The sequence below is a fragment of the Moschus berezovskii genome, chromosome 2, assembly GCF_049115385.1.
Source record: "Moschus berezovskii isolate FMDL1 chromosome 2, NW_MosBer_1.0, whole genome shotgun sequence".
In the NCBI taxonomy this organism is placed as follows: domain Eukaryota; kingdom Metazoa; phylum Chordata; class Mammalia; order Artiodactyla; family Moschidae; genus Moschus; species Moschus berezovskii.
Window position 1 is genome coordinate 45,972,698 of NC_142461.1, and position 16,924 is coordinate 45,989,621.

Below are 16,924 nucleotides of genomic sequence, written 5' to 3' on the forward strand. Positions count from 1 at the left end.
ATGCAAATGTTGTCACCCCACAGAGCATGACAAAGTATATCCTGAACTTGCTTGTCAGCCCACGCTCCATCCTGCGATCTAGGTGCTTTTTCCAGATGCAAACTAGACCACATCATTCTTCTGCTTAAGACCTTCAAAGGCCTTCCCTTCAGGATGAAGGCCAACCCGCTTAAAAGGTTTACCTGACTCTTCTTGCCTGGCCCTGGACTATCTTTCCTGTCTCATTCAGTCATTCAACAAATACTTATTCCGTGCTTGTTCTATGCCTGGGAGAGAGCACACGGCAGTGCAAGAAGCAGACAGAGGCTTCACTCTCAGGAAAACTGCACATACCTTCGACCGAGAGGGATGAGATAACAAGCAAATTGGTGGAACATCAGTTATATCTGAAGCTTACTCGTGATATGGAGAAAAATAAAGCAGAGCGGGGAGTGAAGAGCGGCTGGGGAAGGTGATGGAGGTTGCAATTTTAAGTAGTCAAGGACCGCCCCCCACAACCCCTACAAGAAAGCAGTGTTTGAGCAAAACTCTGAAGGAGGTGAGGGAAATTTTGGTGGGGCTATCTATGGGAAGCAGTGACCTCACCGTGGGAAGAGAAAGTTCAGAGGGCTGCCATCAGCTCTGACCTTTCAGGGGGAGCAAGGCTGCCCTTGTGCCCCGCCCCCTCTGGGGAACACACCCCTCCCTTTTAACTCCTCCCCATCATGGCTCATCTGTGCCTCCCGTGACATCTTAAAGAACACAGCACTTCCGACCACCGCCTAGAGAGACGCTCATGCATGTGCAGCCACCTTTTCCTCCCCACCAGACTGTAAGCTCCACGAGGGCAGGAAACCGTGGCTGTCCTGTTCCAGGTAACAGCCGTCCCCTGCACAGGGTCAGGAAATGAATACACACTTGCTACATACTGGCCAAACAAAACAAATATAGTATATTAGCACGTATATGTGGAATCTAGAAAAATAGTACAGAAGAACATTTTTGCAAAGCAGAAATAGAGACACAAAGAACAACTGTATAGACACCAAGGGAGGCGAAGGGCTGGTGGGATAAATTGGGAGATTAAGATTTCTAAATATATATCCATATACACACTATATAAAAAATACATACATAGAGCTGCTCTTGTGGCTCAGATGGTAAAGAATCCGCCTGCAATGTGGGAGACCTGGGTTCGATCTCTGGGTTGGGAAGATCCCCTGGAGAAGGGAAAGGCTACCCTCTCCAGTATTCTGCCCTGGAGAATTCCATGGACTGTATACATGGGGTTGCAAAGAGTCGGACACGACTGAGCCGCTTTCACTTCACTTCATGTATAAAATAGGCAACTAATGGGAACCTACCACAGGGGGAGAAAAAGAAGGTATAATCTGTAGGACATAAATTAACCATAAAATGCATTCCAATATACGTTAGGTGCAAACAAATATGGCTTGATTCCACTCATACGAGGTACCTAGAATAGACAAATTCTTGAATCAGAAAGCACATTGGTAGATGCCAGGGGCTGGGGGGTAGGGGCATGGGGTGCGGGGATAGGGAGTTAGTGTTTAATGAGTCAGAGTTTCAGTTTAGGAGAGGTGAAAAATTTGGGAGATGGATGATGGTGAGACCTCCACAACAAGGTGAAAGTTCTTACTGCCACTGAACTGTACAGTTAAATATGGTTAAAATAAGTATATTTTATATGATGTGACTTTTACCACCATAAAAAAGCATGGGAAAAAAAATGGTAATGATGACATTGTGCACAAGCTATGTGTTACAGGCCAACTTGGTTGGGGAGGGCAAGAGAGACATCCAGGAAGCACGTGCTGGCCTCGAGGACTGTCCTCTGCGTAGCACCGGCTTCCTCATTCCCAGAGGAAAGTGACATGTTATTTTTCAGGGCTGATTTCCTGGGGTCATGTACATTAGTGTGCCATGAGATCACCCTGGGCGTGGATTTGATCATTTCCATATTTTCTAGGAGACTAACTCTCGGATGGCTGTCTCTCTGGGCATAGCTCTCCCTCCCATCACATTTGTATTACTTTTAAGTGTTAATGATGAATTAATAGTCAGTGAATCCCCATAAGCAGCCATCATTCCGATGAACATCCACACCCTTTTCCTTTGTTTTGAAATGGGGCTAGAGATAAAGATTTTTCTGGACAAATACATACCCATTTTTTTTTTTTTTTGTCATCTCAGTTATATATCTGATTAGCTTCTCCAAGTGAGACCTCCCCTCCCTGTTTCTAGATCAAATGAAAGCATTTGTTCCAAACAAGAATCAAACAAAGCATTTGAAGCTTTCTAGCTTCCAAAACCATGCATGAGTCACTGGGTGGAATAATAGAAATCAGACAATACTGATTTTGAGGGAAGTTTCTCCATGATCTTCAAGAGAAGATTTTGTGTTAGCTTGGAGGACAAAAGACACAGCCAAGACTCGATCCAATGGCTGGAATTATTTTAACTCCTTATGTGGTGCTCAGATTAAAGAGCAGGGAGCTGAAAGACTTTGAGAAGTCTCTTCAAATCACTTAGCCCATAAATCATTTGATAAAACAATTTTCTTGACTGTATGGCTCATCTCCCTAAGGTTCAGGGGCCATCAATTCTAGCTTGATGGAATGTTTCCAGTGAGACTCTACAGTCACTGGAATGTGCAGTACTGTTTTTTAAAATTTATTTATTTTTTGGCTGCACTGGGCCTTAGCTGCTGCACGCAGGCTTTCTCTATTTTCGGAGAGCGGGGGCTCCTCTCTAGTTGGGGTGTAGGGACTTCTCTTGTTGTGGAACACAGACTCTAGGTGCGTGGGTTTCAGTAGTTATGGCACACGGGCTTAGTTGCTTCACGGCATGTGGAATCTTCCTGGACCAGAGATCAAACCTGTGTCCTTACATTGGAAGACGATTGTTATCCACTGTGCCACCAGGGAAGTCCACGCAGTACTGCTTTTGCTTATTCCGTTCCGTTCCGTTCAGTCGCTCAGTCGTGTCTGACTCTATGCGACCCCGTGGACTGTAGCCTACCAGGCTTCTCTGTCCATGGGATTCTGAAGTATTCTAACAAATACATGATAGAGAAAGGGGGTTTGGGAGATGAGAGGAAAGAAGATTAAAGACATAAACAGGATTCTGGAAAGTAGTGGTAAGAGGAAAAGGAAAGAAAGGTATGAATTGGGGTGGTTTTTCATTTCACTTAATTCGTTTTTCAGTTGCTCAATTATGTCTGACTCTTTGTGACCCCATGGACTGCAGCACCACAGGCTTTACTTCCCTGTCCTTCACCATCTCTTGGAGCTTGCTCAAACTCATGTTGATTGAGTCAGTGATGCCATCCAACCATTTCATCCTCTATCGTCCCCTTCTCCTCCTGCCCTCAATCTTTCCCAGCATCATGGTCTTTTCCAGTGGGTTGGCTCTTTGCATCAGGTGGCCAAAGTATTGGAGTTTCAGCTTCAGCATCAGTCCTTCCAATAAATATTCAGGGTTGATTTCCTTTAGGATTGATTGGTTTGATCTCCTTGCTGTTCAAGGGACTCTAGAGAGTCTTCTCTAGTACCACAGTTTGAAAGCTTTATTCATTTAACTGTTATTTATTGAGTGATACTGTGTGTGCCAGAAAAACACATAAACAAGCAGAGTGATTTTAGATGGTGATAAATCTATGAAGACAATGAAATGGTGATGGAATGGAGGTTGGTGGGGGAGGAGTGGGGTTTTCCTTTGGGTGATCAGGGATGACCTCTCTGGAGAAGTGACATCTGAGCAGAGAGCTGGGTGACAGGAAGAAGCCAGTCCTGGAAGGATCTATCTTTGGCAGTCGGCATAACCTGTATCTGATTATTCGGAGGGGTTCTTTGGAAAGGAGAGTTCCTGATATCCAGGCCTGTTCGGCCCCAGCCTTCTGACTCCATCTGGACCCTGTGAGGCACCCCTCTGTTTTCTGGGTGGTAGAGTCACACGCTAGGCTCTTAAAGACCGCAGAATAAATAGTCACAGGACAAAAAAAAAAAAAAGTCACAGGGAGTCAAGGTCTCAGGGAGTAGAGGGGAGGAGAAAACACAAATTGAGGGAAGGAAAACAGGGCAAGTAGAAGAAAGCAGAGATGCCTGAAGCTTTTTTTTTTTTTTTTAATGTGTCTGCTTCAGTGAGAATGATTACAAAACTGAGACAAGGGTGAAATGTTCAGCAGAAAATCAAAACCCATTCCTTCACCTGTATTGTACTGTAAATACTTTAATATTATTATGTTTTGCTAAAAACACCAGGAAACCTTTCTCTTCAGGAAATGAAATAATAAAGATTAATGAGCTAATTTGGTAAAGCTGATTTGAATTGCACAGAAGCCATTGTGCTAAGTGCTTGGCATTTAAGAATTTATCTGACATTTAAAAGAGATGACTGTTAATGAATTCAAGAGTTAATCTTATGCTCTGACAGACTGAGCCATGGAAAATCCAGGATTATTATCATGCTGTAAACGTAACAGGAGTCACCTGAAAGCCAGAACAAAAGACAGCTATTGGCTGTGTACAAATATCCATTTGCACACATATATGAAATAGGAAAACCAACAAAGGACATCCATCAAATAAAATAAGTATCATTTCCTTTCTTACTCTGGGATTATAATATCTGAGCTATAAACTCAGGGTGAAACCCTCTCTTGGATAATTTTCCTTTCTCCTTTCAAGTTGTTTTTCGAGGGCTCACTACCATGGGCTGCAGCCACTGGAACGTCTTATGTTAAGAAGTGAAGGAGATTCTAACACAACCAGCTAGACTGCCCTGCCCTGCATAGGTCCCACAGAGCCACACAGATTTGGATCTGTTGCAGGCATCTCTTCACTTCTCCCACTCCTTCCTAACTGGGGTCCCCCATCTCTGTAGCTGCAGCTTCCTGGCTCCAAGAAGAGCTATTGTCCCTCATTAAGGAGGCTGCAACACTCTGGCTGTCTCACTGCCTCCCACGCATCTCACAACTTCAGTTCTGCCTGAGAGTAAGCTGCCAAGAGTCTCTGGGAACCTGTGGACCAGCTGGGCTGGAGAAGGAAAACAGAAGGAAGGAGGGCCTTTGTAGGCAAGATCTGAAATATGCTACACACCCCAGCATTATCTTAGTGCATGGAGAGCGGGGTCGGGAGGCCTTTGCTGAAACCCTTATGTGGTCTATCAAGTTGTCACATCAAACCTCTCTGCACACTGGGCGTTTGTCCCCTCCTGTGAGCAAACAAAAGGAAAAGAGTCAGAGGCTCCTTTGGACCACCAGGCCCCCTCCTTGGCTGAGAGTCTGTCCCTCCGCTTCCCTGGAAGGTGGGGGTGGGGGGTGGCTCTGAATCCCAGTGGGGATGGGTAAGTCACTGGGGATGGGGAACGAATCCTGGAAAAGGTCACTCCTGCCTGGAGTTATGAGCTGAAGGGCCTGGCGAGTTCCCTTGTACTTGGCCTTCTCAGGCTCTTTCTTGCCCTTGGCAGCCTGTGGAGCTATTATAAAAGCAGGCAGTAGGAATGGGGACACAGGTGGGGCTATGCGGGGCTCCCCACGGCTGGACTGCCTGGGGAGGGATCTGAGCCCCGTATACACTGTCAACTCAGGCTGACACAGAGGGACCCAGCTGTGTAGGGTCAGCCACTTGGCCTTCCCAAGTACCACTCTGAGACCTTGTCTGTCTAGGTTTCCCTGGCCTGGAAGATGGGGCAACTTTCAGTCTTCAGGAGGCCAGAGAAAATACCAGGATCTCAATTCAACAACCTGGCCTGCGAGACGTCCCTGGTGGTGGTCCAATGGTTAAGACTCTGCACTTCCACTGCAGGGGGTGAGGGTTCGATTCCTGGTTGGGGAACAAAGATCCCACATGGTATATGGCCAAACCCCTGCCCCCAAAGCCCCTGAACAACCTTGTCTGCCTGCACAGCCTCTTTCTGAGGGGCACATGGGACCCCAATGACAGCGTGGTTCCACCCACCACAAGTCTTCTCAGTGGTCCATGCCTGTCACCTGTGGTCATCCTGCCCATCCGGGCCACTTGACATCCTGGCCCTCATTTTACATTCTCAAGGCAATTTGTGCTGGGGTAACGGGCCGAGTGGACAGTGTTTTAGGAGTTCTCCACAAGGAGGCGTGGTGGAGGTACAGTTTTGTTGGAGGCCAGAGAAGAGCTTTGTTGTTCCCTGCCTGTCTTCATTCACTTTATCTTCACTTCCATGGAAGGAGATTTTACCTCTTCCTCAACTGTGGTGTTGGAGAAGACTCTTGAGAGAGTCCCTTGGACTGCAAGGAGATCCAATCAGTCCATTCTAGAGGAGATCAGCCCTGGGTGTTCATTGAAAGGACTGATGCTAAAGCTGAAACTCCAATACTTTGGCCACGTCATACAAAGAGTTGACTCACTGGAAAAGACTCGGATGCTGGGATGGATTGGGGGCAGGAGGAGAAGGGGACGACAGAGAATGAGATGGCTGGATGGCATCACCGACTCAATGGACATGAGTTTGTGTGAACTCCAGGAGTTGGTGATGGACAGGGAGGCCTGGCGTGCTGTGATTCATGGGGTCGCAAAGAGTTGGACACGACTGAGCAACTGAATGACTGACTGACTGAAGCATTTATGGGGTGGTACAGTGGTAAAAAGAAAATCCACCTGCCCATGCAGGGTTCGATCCCTGGGTTGGGAAGATCCCCTGGAGTAGGAAATGGCAACTTGCTCCAATATTTTTGCCTGGAATATTCCATGGACAAAGGAGCCTGGCAGGTTCCGTGGGTTCTCAAAGAGTTGGACACAACCGAGCACACAAGCATTTACAAATTAGCCTGATAGCTAGTAAACATTAGACCAGGAAGAGAAACACAGCAATGTCTAGATTTAGTTTCTGGGAGAGACTGGTGGTGACTTTTGTCAGCTCGTTAAGCTTTCTGTGCCTCAGATTCCCTACCTCAGTTCTCAAGGAGCTTTGAAATAATGAAACACAGGACACTTGAATTCCAAGGCTTCAACTATCTGGAAGAAAATCTTATCCGGGAGTTCTAAGTGATATCGTCCTCAGTTTAATTAAGTGCTTTGTTGACACAACAGAATCATTGTTTATCTGGCTTAGCAGGGGTTGGAGGAGAAAATATTTAAGCCAAAATAGTGATCTCTTCTGCCCCAAGGGAGATGGAAATAGCTTTTTCTGTGAGGGGATGTCTGGCCATATTCAGGCTGGAACTCTGCCTGAATTTGAGACATGACACATTCTATTTTAGACTTAGATGGGGAGATGGGAGGTGGTGGGCTGTAGTGCTTTGATTCCCACGTGGATCCATTAAAAACTTATTTAACCCATAATTTAGCTGGGCTGAGGAGCTGAAATAGTCTAGTAATGCTGGTACAGCACGGGGCTGGGAGAAGAGAAAGACATCCTTCCTTTTCTTTCCTGCCCCCTTCCCCTCCACTGCCATCCTGACCTCTGACCTCTCAATGTTTCTGGGCAGCCACCTTCTGGGGGAGCTGGGGCACTGCTGGATACAGGATCCCTCACTCCCCTACAAAATCTCGGCTTCCCCTTCCCCCTGGCATTCTGCTGTGCTCCCTTAGGTGCAGGGGGGAGAACAAATAAATAGCAACCCACAATGGGATAGGAGAAACCCAAAGGGAAGTGAAACAGGTAGGATTGCATAAAGGAAGAAACAAAAAATTCCAGACGGTATGGAGGATACTTGCAGGGTTGTGGGTGTCTGGCCTTGGGGGTTGAAGGTGGGTGGAGTGGGTAAGCCATATGTAGATTGACTCATAGTCCTTTAAGTTATTCCTGCCATTCAAACTTCTCCTTTTCCAGATGGGAACACTTAGATTGCTTACCAGCTCCCAATTCAGCTTTATAGCAGTTTCCAAGCAGAGAACAAGGGCCTAGGGTAATAATTACTATTGTTATTTATCAGGATTGCCTAGTGACAACATTGTGCTAATCCTTTTCCATATGTTGTTTCATCTAATCCTTGTCACGACCCCATGAGGGAACTACCACTGTCCTTTATTTTTTTTTGCCACTTTGTGCAGAATATGGAATCTTAGTTCCCCTATCAGGGATCACACCTGAATCTCCTGCATTGGAAACACAAAGTCTTAACCACCTGGCCATCAGGAAGATCTGTCATTTTCCTTTATAGATGAGGAAATCAAGCCTCAGAGAGGTTAGATAACCCCCCTGAAGTCACAGTCAGTACAGAGGAAGCTGGGATCTAAAATCAACTTTGTTGTTGTTGAGTCAATAAGTTGTGTCCAACTCTTTGTGACCCCATGGACCGCAGCATGCCAGGCTTCCCTGTCCCTCACCATCTCCCAGAGTTTGCTCAAACTCATGTCCATTGAGTCAGTGATGCCATCCACCATCTCATCCTCTGTCGTGCCCTTCTCCTCGCACCTTCAATCTTTCCCAGCATCGGGGGCTTTTCCAATGAGTCAGCTCTTCAAATCAGGTGGCCAAAGTACTGGAGCTTCAGCTTCAGCATCAGTCCCTCCAATGAGGATTCAGGGTTGATTTCCTTTAGGATTGACTGGTTTGATCTCCTTGCTGTCCAAGCAACAAAAGCAGCTTTGAGGGATTCCCAAACCAGTAGGCCTTTGGCAGCTGCAGGTTGCGTGTTAAATGGTGCCCTGTCTGTCATGACATCTGTTTCCTCATCTGTAAAATGGGGACAATAACTGCACCTATCTCATAGGGCTGTTGTAAGGATTAAGGGAGATAATCTTAAACCCTGCACATAGTAAACCTCAAAAATGCTGGCTGCTAAGACCATTTAAAAAGACCCTCTTGATAACGGAGAGATAATTGTTGAAGGTTATGTGGGGTCACTAAGGGTCGGACACGACTGAGCGACTTCACTTTCACTTTTCACTGTCACACATTGGAGAAGGAAATGGCAACCCACTCCAGTGTTCTTGCCTGGAGAATCCCAGGGACGGGGGAGCCTGGTGGGCTGCCGTCTATGGGGTCACACAGAGTCGGACACGACTGAAGTGACTTAGCAGCAGCAGCAGCAGCAGCATGATAGGTACATTGGAGTAGGAAATGGCAACCCACTCTAGAATTCTTGCCTGGAAAACTCCATGCACAGCGGAGCTGGGTAGGCTACAGTCCATGGGGTTGCAAAGAGTTGGATATGACTGAGCACGAATGCATGCAGGCATGATAGGTACATGGAGGTTTGTTATACTGTTCTCTCTACTTTTGCCTGCATTTGAAATTTTCCATAATAAAAATAAAAAAGAAAATCAGACACATATTGTGTCTGGTTAGACTAGTAGCCAACATATCAATAAATACAGAATTGCTGGAATAAATAATAGCTGCAGTGAAAATTCAACAAACAAAAGCCTCAGTTTGGTGATTAAAAACAAATCCCTCTCAGTAAATTATCCTTACATTGTCAACAGAGTTTTTGGGCTGACAAAGTAATCCTGTGGGTAAGACTGAACTAGAAGATGAAGTTTGCTTAGATTTTAAAAAACAAAAAACACAAAACCCTTTGAATCAAGTTTCCTAACCAAAGCTATTTACAAAACCAGGGAGAAAGAAAGCAGGAGGGAAAAGAGAGGGGCTGGCTAGGGTGGGGAGGAAGACCATGGAGCTCCGGAAATGCTGTGCCGTACCATCAGAAATGAGAAACAGAAGGTGAACAGTAAAGTGTACTTTTCTGGATGGGGAGATGCAGATGGTTAATTCTCCCAGGCATTCCTGCTAGGTCCAATCTCACTTCTCAGCCTCAAAAAGACTCTAAGAAGTATGCCTAGTGACATCTCCAATGTGCACAAGACCAAAAGTTTTCAGAGTGTGAAATACCAAATCATGGCAACCAACAGCAGGAAGTATTCTGAGATGGTGTGAGTTATTAGAGAAATGGGAGCTGAACTTCCATATCATTTCCTTGGAAATAAAACAAGTGCAACCTGGGATTTCCCTGGTAGTCCAGTGGCTAAGACTCAGTGCTTCCAATGGTAGGGGCCTGGGTTTGATCCCTGGTTGGGGAACTAGATCCCACACACTGCAACTAAAAGAATTTGGATGCAGTAACTAAAGATCCTGCATGCCACAATGAAAGATGGAAGATCCTGAATGCTGCAACTAAGACCTGGTACAGCCAAAGCCAAATAAAATACATAAATAAGTGTTAAAAAACCTGCAATCTCTGAATCCTATTTAGAGGCTTTTCCCATCTAGGACATGGACCTTAATGTCAGTAAGAGATTTATTTGTCAGTTTTTCTTATTTTGAGGAGGTAGCATATGCTACAGAGAGGGCAATGGCCCCCCACTCCTGTACTCTTGTCTGGAAAATCCCATGGGCGGAGGAGCCTGGTGGGCTGCAGTCCATGGGGTCGTGAAGAGTCGGACACGACTGAGCGACTTCACTTTCACTTTTCACTTTCCTGCACTGGAGAAGGAAATGGCAACCCACTCCAGTGTTCTTGCCTGGAGAGTCCCAGGGACGGGGAAGCCTGGTGGGCTGCCATCTATGGGGTCGCACAGAGTCGGACACGACTGAAGCGACTTAGCAGCAGCAGCAGCAGCATATGCTAAGAACTGTCCCAAACATGTGAGATGCTAGGGTGAGTAGAGCAGAATACAAAAAGAAAAAAAAAAAAAAAGCCTGTAGTAGCTTGTTCTCTAAGATGACAGCTAAAAAGTTCAACAAAAGGCAGGCTATGGTTCAGAAGGACACTGAAACAAAAGGTTACCTTTGTACCCTTGCAAAAAAACTTAGTGTGTCTACAGGTGTTCCTTTTTTCCTGAAAAAGGAAGGCTGAAAGGGGATATGAACACCATCTGTGAAACCACCAAGGAAGCAGATGGGGTAAACATAGGTTTATTCAACCTAAATCCTGAGTGCGCTAGAATTACAGGCTGCTCTTTGAAATCTGAAAGAGGTAAATTTAGGACACACAAGATCAAATATGAATTTATACTGTCATACATTCACGAAATCTGAACTCAAGAAGACAGTATAGGTTGAAATAGAAGTGGCTTTGTGAAATGGGAAAAAGAGACATAATTCTTGTTTAACAGGATTTTTAGGATACTACCAAAGTTCTAATCCCCACAAAGCAACACAACAGAACCCAAGATAAAGCAAGTGAGAAAGGATGTTTGCTCTCCCTAACAAAGGGAGAGAACAGACAATGTCAAAACTGGTGAGATGGCCTCTTTCTTATTTTAAACATAGACACAGTGATTCTTGGAGAATCTAATAAAGTTTGAGCTTGTACTCTGATACTCTTTTACTGACAACTTTTCTGCCCTGACAACTCCATAGATCAGTGGGCTCAGGGCCTGTCTAGACCCCAGCATAAAAAGATGGATCTGGATGGTTAGAGTTTGATACTTTGAGATCCAGACTTTTCAGAAAAATAGGTGAATTCTTTGCCTCCCCAAAGTCTAGGATCAGAGGGATAAAATGCCGACAAGGGCTTGAGATCCTTAAGAAGAGAATTTTGATGGTCCTATCTAATAATTTAATGAAAACCTAATTAATGTTAAATAACTTCAACTAACAGTAGTTAATAATGGCACTACGGTGTTGATCCTTGTTTCACTTGCTGTATATTTGCTGTTTACTCTGACTCCTGATCATTTTAAGCTAGACTTGAATAAAACCAGCTCTGCTCATAGTCCCACTTTTCCTCCTTACAGCGAGAATTTTGAAAAATTAGAAAAGAAAGAAAAACAATAAAAAACCAGGAAGATAAAAATAAAAAAACTCAATCCAACATATTCATAATTTCAAACAAGTATGACTGTGCTCTTTTGCATGTATTATTTGCAAGTCTTTATAGATACAGTAATTTATTTTATATAGTTGCAGTCATAGTTGACATCACTTTGATTTCCACTTTTAAAATGAAATTGGCAGTTCTCAACGTGGAGTTGGGGCTGGGGTATGTAATTTTCACCTTCCATGGGGCCATCTGGCAAAGACTGGAGACACGGTCCCAGAAGGGTGGGTTGTGCTACTGGCACCTAGTGGGTGGGGGCTCGGGGTGCTGCTTAACATCCTATGATGCCCAGGAAAGCTCCCCACAACGAAGACTATCTGGCTCAAAGTGTTGGCGTTGAGAAACCCTGTGTTAAACCTTTTGTACTAAATCACATTTCTAGGATGAACAAGCATCATTTTTTTTAATGCCAGAATTAAACCCCTCACAATTAATTGAATCGTTTCTCTGATTGTTTCCAGTTTTTCTCTAGGACATCCTCACTCGATTTCCCCCCGCCCCCCACTGCTGAATTATTTCCTTAGGATAAATCCCCAAAAGTCAGAAATACTGAATCAATGGGTACGAACATTTTTCCATGTTATACAAGTTATACTGCCATTTTTCCTTACAAGTGGTTGAATCAAATTACAACCCACCAGAAGTGTATAAGTGTACCAGTTTTGCCAAAAACTCAACAGTACTGGGTGTTATCATTAAAAAAAGGTGAGAGGAGGCACATATCTCAGATATAAAATTGTACCTCTGGTTTGCCTCAATTTGAATTTAAATTGCTACTCAGAAATGAATATTGTTTCCATATATGTTTTCTATTACTATCATTTTTGATGTGAATTATTTATGTCTTTTGCTTATTTTTCTAGTTGGTTTTGTTTTCTTATTTTTAAAAAAGATTTACTTATTCTTTTTGGCTGCTCTGGGTCTTCGTCGCAGATTTTCCGGAGCTACTTCCCAGTTGCAGTTCTCGGGCTTCTCTCATCGTGGCAGCTTCTCTTGTTGCGGAGCACAGGCTCTAGGGCATTCAGGCTTCAGTAGCTGGGGCTCACAGGCTTATATGCTCTGTGGCATGTGGGATCTTCTGGGATCAGGAATTGAAACTGTGTCCTGTGCATTGGCAGGAAGATTCTTAACCAACAGACCAGCAGAGAAGCCCAATATTTTTCTTTTAAAATTGAATGTGATCTTTACCAAGCATAGATAGTAATACTACATGTTGTAGTTACTGCAATTATAATTATTTTTCTTACTTTTTAAAGAAAGTTTTACTTTCTCCCCTCTCAAGATAGATATGTTAACCCTTCCTTATAGAATTTTAATTTACACTTTTAATAATCTTTTTAGGTTCTGCTCACCTCACCCAACCTCTGGCCTCTTACACAGAGAGGCCCTGGGGAAGAGGAAAGTCTTCTCTAGTGATTGAGGTCAGCCACCGAGGTAAGAGCAGTGCTTCGTTTCTGACGGTATCCCAGGAACTAATTTCCCTTAATCAAATGAAATGCCTTAGGAGGAGCCACAAGGCAGAAAGGAAAATACATGTGAAGAAGAATACCAAATTCTGTGAGTAGTTTGAAGGACCTGCATTAAAAAAGGGCACCATACCTTTAGGACTTCAGAACTGGAAATGTTCCACATGCAGCTATTAATATGCAAAAAATGCCTTCATAAATACTTTATTCTGTTCACAGTGGGGAAGCAGCTCATTTGAAAGAGGAAATGGGAGCTTGGAGTTGAAACATGTCTGCTTGTCTCCTTTTTCTTTTTTTTCATTTCTCATCTCCGAATTTCGTCTTGTAGGTTTCTTCCCCACTCTTTCCCCAACTAAACCCCCTCCTTCAACTCCTAGGAAGTTGTTGATGTCGGTTGCTGCTCATCTCTATTTATGGATTTACCGCCTAGACCCTGATTCTCGGCCCTGCGCAAGAGGTGCCTCTGGAGCGAGCCCACGTCTGCCATCCTGTGTGCTAGAGGCGAGAGCTCTTTGCCTCCTCATCCTCACAGCGGAGGTTTTAAAATCCAACCACTAGGGGGCACCAGAGGCAGCCTCCAGAACTGGGTGAATCCAGGAACCCAGGCACGTCCTGCAATGCGCTGTCTGGCTGTCTTTCTCATCCACCCGTCAGAAACTGTTTTCTAAATCGAGGTGTGTGACTTCTCATTTAAAGCACGGTGATGCCAAAAGATTCCACCTTTGGGTTTTTTCCCCCTCCTCTCAGCACACTGATAAAAAAGTAAAAGTATCTTATGTGACTGAACTCCTAATATGGTCAGATCCCAGTGGTGGGAGGGGGCGGGGGCGGGGGAGGGGTAGCCGGGGGTGGGGTGGGAGTGGGGATTCATGGAAAGGAAAGAAGAGCAGAAACTGCTGGCTCTGATAAAGATCAATTTTGTGTGATATCCTAGCCTGCTTCAGAGAGGGAAGGCGACAGTGGAAGGAATCTACTGTTTGTCAGTGGCCCATCAAGGTACATAACTGAAATCCGCTGGGCAGAAATTTGTTTCTAAATCCTTTCCAGATGCTTTATAGTAAACATGAAATTAGCCATTTACATGGAGTAGGTTGAGGAAGTAGTTAAAGTTGAAGTCAGTGATTAATCTAATAAAGAGCCATTAGCCTCAAGAAGTAAGGGGGTGAGGAAGGCATGGAAGGCACCTCCCCCTCCCAGACCTTATCCCCATTTTCTCTGGGTTTGGAGGCTGGTGAGACTTCCTAGACATTTCCTTGATGGCTTTCCTTTCTGGGACTACTTTTTAAGGAAGCTAGACTACTGCAACTTGAACAAACCAACAGGTTCTGGTGGGAACAACTCCCGTCCTTTCACAAAGTGGGGGTGTGGGCAAGTCTCAGAGTGAGTGGGTTTGCCAGAGCCTCACAGGGGAAACCCAGGATTAGAGTTGAAGACCCTGGGTCTGGTGTTCCCCTTTCTGGCTGCAAGGTTAATAATTCAGTCTAGGATTTAATTTGACATGACTGAGCCACTCTTATTGCAGGTGATATGAGGTCTCCTGGAATATAACGACGGGGCTGTGTGAATTTGGAGTACATGAGGTATTTGCAAGGCCTCTGGAGTTGTGGAATTATTGAAATACAGCATATTTTCCTCAGTCACAGCCTCTCTTGAAAAAGAAAACCTTTCACATTCCATATAAAGGGTATCTTCAAAGCAGGCACATAAAAAAAATTGCAAATGTTGGTTGTGTGGCTCCTCAGTAGCAGGAAGGGTCGACTCAGTTGTGTTTCAGCTCAGGGGAGGCCTGACCCAGGCCTGGGGTCCTAACAGCGAGAGTTCAGGTCCTTCCTCAGAACCAACTAGGCACACACAGGGAAACAAAGCTACTTTTATTATTACTGTGTTTTAATGAGTGTGAGGGAAGAGGAGAAAGCCAGGAAGTTAGAGATAAGGGAGAAATAGAGGCCATGTTGGTTCATCTCTCAGCTACCAGCACCCCTACCGCCCTGCCCCCCACTGCTGTCACTCACTAGAGAGAGCCCTGGGCTGTGCCAGCTTCAAATCTTTAATTTTAAGGAACCAATTTATAAATATTTGTGAACATATGTCCTCGAATCACTAATAAGTATTCTTAATCCACCCAGATAAAGCAGTTTTCTCCTTTCTTCACAGTCTCCTTGCATTTTTTTCTTAGTTGCTATTTTTCTCTCTCCCCGTTAGGAATGAGCATTAGAGTAGGAAAAAATGGGCCCATTGGCACAAAGTCTTAGTCCCCACTGCTTCCATGGAGGATGCCTTTCTGTGTTTCCCTGTTCCCTTTTGACTTTGCAGAAATCAGGCAAAGGCCTATTCAGCTTATTCACGCTTATGAAGAGCCAGACAAAACAGTCCAAGTTGAGTTAAGACATTCCAAGTCTATGAGTTAAGGAACCTCTGTGATTTTATAGTCTACTTGTCTCATTTAATTGGTGAAGTAAATGAGGCCCAGAGAGATGAAGAATCTCACCCAGGGTCACACAGCAAGCAGGGACAAGAACCTCAAAGTCCTGACTCCCAGTCACTTGCTCATGCAGAATCAATACTGTACCTGATTCTCTGGCTTTTGAGTCAAAAGTGAGGTCTCATTAAGATTCATATGAAGATCTGTTCTGGATTCAGTGTTTACTATGATGAAAATCAGAGAGAAAAGGGTCAAGGTGGTCAGATATAGGTCTCATGAATTTTTTTTTATACCATACACATACACACCTAGTTCATATGTGTAAGACTAGAAACACACACATGCTTATGGCATTCATATTTACTTACCAAATAACACATGTAACCTCTATAGGCACAGTCTAAATGCTCCATTTAATAAAGTGTTATAGACCTTATATTCAAATTTCTATTTTTCTTGTTTTGGTTGCTCTTTAAAAGAACAAAAGTAAATTCTTTGTGCTACTAAAATTCAGATAAAGCTGAAATTAAAAAGGAAATATTGATGGAAAAAAATCTGCTGATACTGTTGAATATAAATTTTGTATGATCCTACTTCACTGAAGTAGGAAAATGCTTCTGCAACCTTCCAGATAGAGAGATCAGAGCCTTCCCTTTTTCTCATTATGTGGAGGGGCAATAGGAGAGGTGGAAACACAAGCAAACAAAGGCAAAGGTCAAAACGGGGCTGGTGGGAGGGGACTAACAGAAATCTTGCCATTCGCCCAGAAGCAGGCACAGACGGGCTGGTATGTAACCTTCACGACTCTCCTCCATGGTTGTGCTGTCATTCGCTCTATAGGTGTGGAAGCTGAGGCTCAAAAGCTAAAGTAATCCATCCAAGGGTGTGCAACTAGTGAGGTTGTGAGTAAGGATTTGAGTCCAAGACTGCCTGACTCAAACTTCATGCTGCTCGAGGATGGGATGTATTTTGTTTTTCTTTTTTTCCCCTAAGAAAGTAAATTTCATGTCTGTAAAGGAATGTTTATTTGAGGAACAGATTCAGCTAAGTACATGGCTCCTCTGAAAAGGATTTTAGTCTCTTGTACTGGACTAGTGTCCAACACAAAGTCTTTTACATACTTGCTACTCCTAAGCCGTTCTGAGAAGAGTCTGGCCATATGCAATTCTGCTTCTCTGCCTCTTTGACCTGAAGCCTCTGCTCTTTCTTTGCGGGCTGACTTTCCCTTTCCCTTTTCTGTTGTTTCTCAGCTGTTCTATCTTGCTGGACAATGGCTTATGCACAGATTGAAAA

At 44.4% G+C, this 16,924-nt stretch overlaps 1 protein-coding gene across 2 annotated transcripts in view; it reads right to left on the bottom strand.

Moving 5' to 3' along the window:
- Window positions 1-16,924, bottom strand: part of KIAA2012 (KIAA2012 ortholog) — a 124,275-nt gene that overhangs the window by 50,375 nt on the left and 56,976 nt on the right. For both annotated transcript variants that reach the window (XM_055397522.2, XM_055397521.2), the window contains exon 12: window positions 15,779-15,855. In XM_055397522.2, coding sequence (XP_055253497.2) covers window positions 15,779-15,855 — 77 coding nt within the window. The remainder of the gene's footprint in view (window positions 1-15,778; window positions 15,856-16,924) is intronic.